At 62.1% G+C, this 2,034-nt stretch overlaps 1 protein-coding gene across 1 annotated transcript in view; it reads right to left on the reverse strand.

The window, feature by feature from the left end:
• ARHGAP23 (Rho GTPase activating protein 23) overlaps positions 1-2,034 on the reverse strand; it is a 6,568-nt gene that overhangs the window by 1,812 nt on the left and 2,722 nt on the right. Inside the window, exons 3-6 of the mRNA XM_031064888.1 lie at positions 1,532-1,593; positions 1,106-1,233; positions 855-973; positions 619-774 (exon numbers count right to left, since the gene is read on the reverse strand). Of these exons, the coding sequence (XP_030920748.1) occupies positions 619-774; positions 855-973; positions 1,106-1,233; positions 1,532-1,593 (465 nt within the window). The remainder of the gene's footprint in view (positions 1-618; positions 775-854; positions 974-1,105; positions 1,234-1,531; positions 1,594-2,034) is intronic.

Here is a 2,034-nt window from a genome sequence, read left to right on the forward strand (position 1 = left end):
GGGATGGTGGGACAGGGACAATGGGGACAGGGATGGTGGGGACAGGGACAATGGGGACAGGAATGATGGGGACAGGGATGATGGGGACAGGGATGGTGGGGACAGGGATGGTGGGATAGGAATGATGGGGACAGGGACAATGGGGACAGGGATGGTGGGGACAGGGATAACGGGACAGGAATGATGGGGACAGGGACAATGGGGACAGGGATGATGATGGGGACAGGGATGACACTGACAGGACAGGGATAATGGGCACAGGGATGATGACAGAAAGAATGATAATGATGGGGATAAGGATGATGCCAGAGACAGGGATGATGGGACAGGATGATGACGGGGACAAGGATGTTGATGGGGACAGGGGTGATGACAGGAACATGGATGATAACAAGGACAGGGATGATGATGGGGGCAGGCATGATGAGGACAGGGATAGTGGGGACGAGGATGTTGATGGGGACAGAGATGATGATGGGGACAAGAATGATGACAGGAACATGGATGATAACAAGGACAGGGATGATGACACAGACCAGGAGAGCATTCCAGAGGCATGATGGGGATGGGGAGCGGGATGGGGCCAGGCATGGGGACAGTCATCTGCCCTGCCCTCACCTCGTCCTGCAGGTTGATCTCAGTGGCTCCCTTGTTGAGCTGCTCCTGCAGGCTGGACACCACCGCGTTGTTGCCGGGCACGCGGTAGATGCCCATGTACTCCAGCCCCCGGTCCTCCACCACCCTGCAGCACGCTTCCACGATCAGGGGCACGTTCTGCAGGGACAGTGATGGGCACAGGGAGTGCCAGGCCTGTGCAGAGTCCCCGAGGGCTGGCGGTGGTGGCACGGCCCTACCTTGTTGTCTGGGGCAGGCTGACAATCCTCCAGCCTGACGCCGAAGGCGCGCGGGGCAGATTTCTTGTTCTTCTTCATGATGTTGATGCCCCACGGGGCTTTTTGGGAGCTGCTTTCATCTGGGATGGGGGGAAAAACCCACAGGATCACTTGGGGTAAATGGGAAGAGCAGCCCTATGGGGATAAGCACCACAGCAACCCTGGGGGGCACAGGGCACCCCGGGTTTGTCGTTTTGGGGTGTCCCACATACCTTTCGTGACAGCTGCATCCTGCCGGGGGGACCGGGGCGCGCTGGTTCCCGTCTGCTTCAGGAACTCGGCTCGGATCCCCAGCCCACGAGGGCCCTTGGGCGACGAGTCGGGCTTGGTGCCCGCAGGGCTGCAGGGAGAGCGAGGAGGGCTCAGGTGGGGCACAGCCAGGCACAAAACCTCCCAGTGAGCATTGCCAGCACCACTCCCAGGCTTCCCGGCATCCTGCAGGGAGCCTGGGCAGCACCGGGCTGCTCCAGCCCTTGTTACAAGTGCTAGGTGCCGCTCTGGCTGACCCCAGGCCGCGCCGGGCACGGGCGGCTCTTCCATCACTGCCCCATCCAGGCAGCCGCCAGCTTTGTTCCGTCACCGTCACACGAGGGTGACCAGCGCCCGGGGGTCTCGGTGCCCACCACCCTGGTCCGTACCTCACTTTCCGGTAGTCGTTTAACTTCTTGCTGATAAGGGCTTGGCTGGCAAAACCGGGGTCCTGGGGAGGCAGAGAGAAGAGGGGAAGGGAGAGCTTGAGCAGCGCGTCCACCAGACACCCCTGGGCTAGTCCACACTGTGCCGGGCACCGGGCAGGGCCAGGCGGCACCAGGCAAGGGCAGCACCAGGTCCCCGCTGCCCTGGGACAGCCCTGCTGCTGTCCATCGCTCCAGGCCACGGAGCGGGGTCTGAGCTGGACACAGGTGTGTCCTTCCACGGCACGCACAGCTCCGCTGGGCCGCGCCGACCATGCACACCTCTGCCTGCACTGCACAGCCTCCACGGGCACCGAGCCATCCCCGCAGGGTGCAGCGCCGTGTTTGCCCAGACAACTACACACTTCCAACCTTGGAGCACCGGTTCTGACCCAGCAGCACCATCCAGTTCTGACCCTGCAGCACCATCCAGTTCTGACCCTTGGAGAACCATCTGGGTCCACCAC

The sequence above is a fragment of the Geospiza fortis genome, unplaced genomic scaffold (assembly GCF_000277835.1).
Source record: "Geospiza fortis unplaced genomic scaffold, GeoFor_1.0 scaffold315, whole genome shotgun sequence".
NCBI lineage: Eukaryota > Metazoa > Chordata > Aves > Passeriformes > Thraupidae > Geospiza > Geospiza fortis.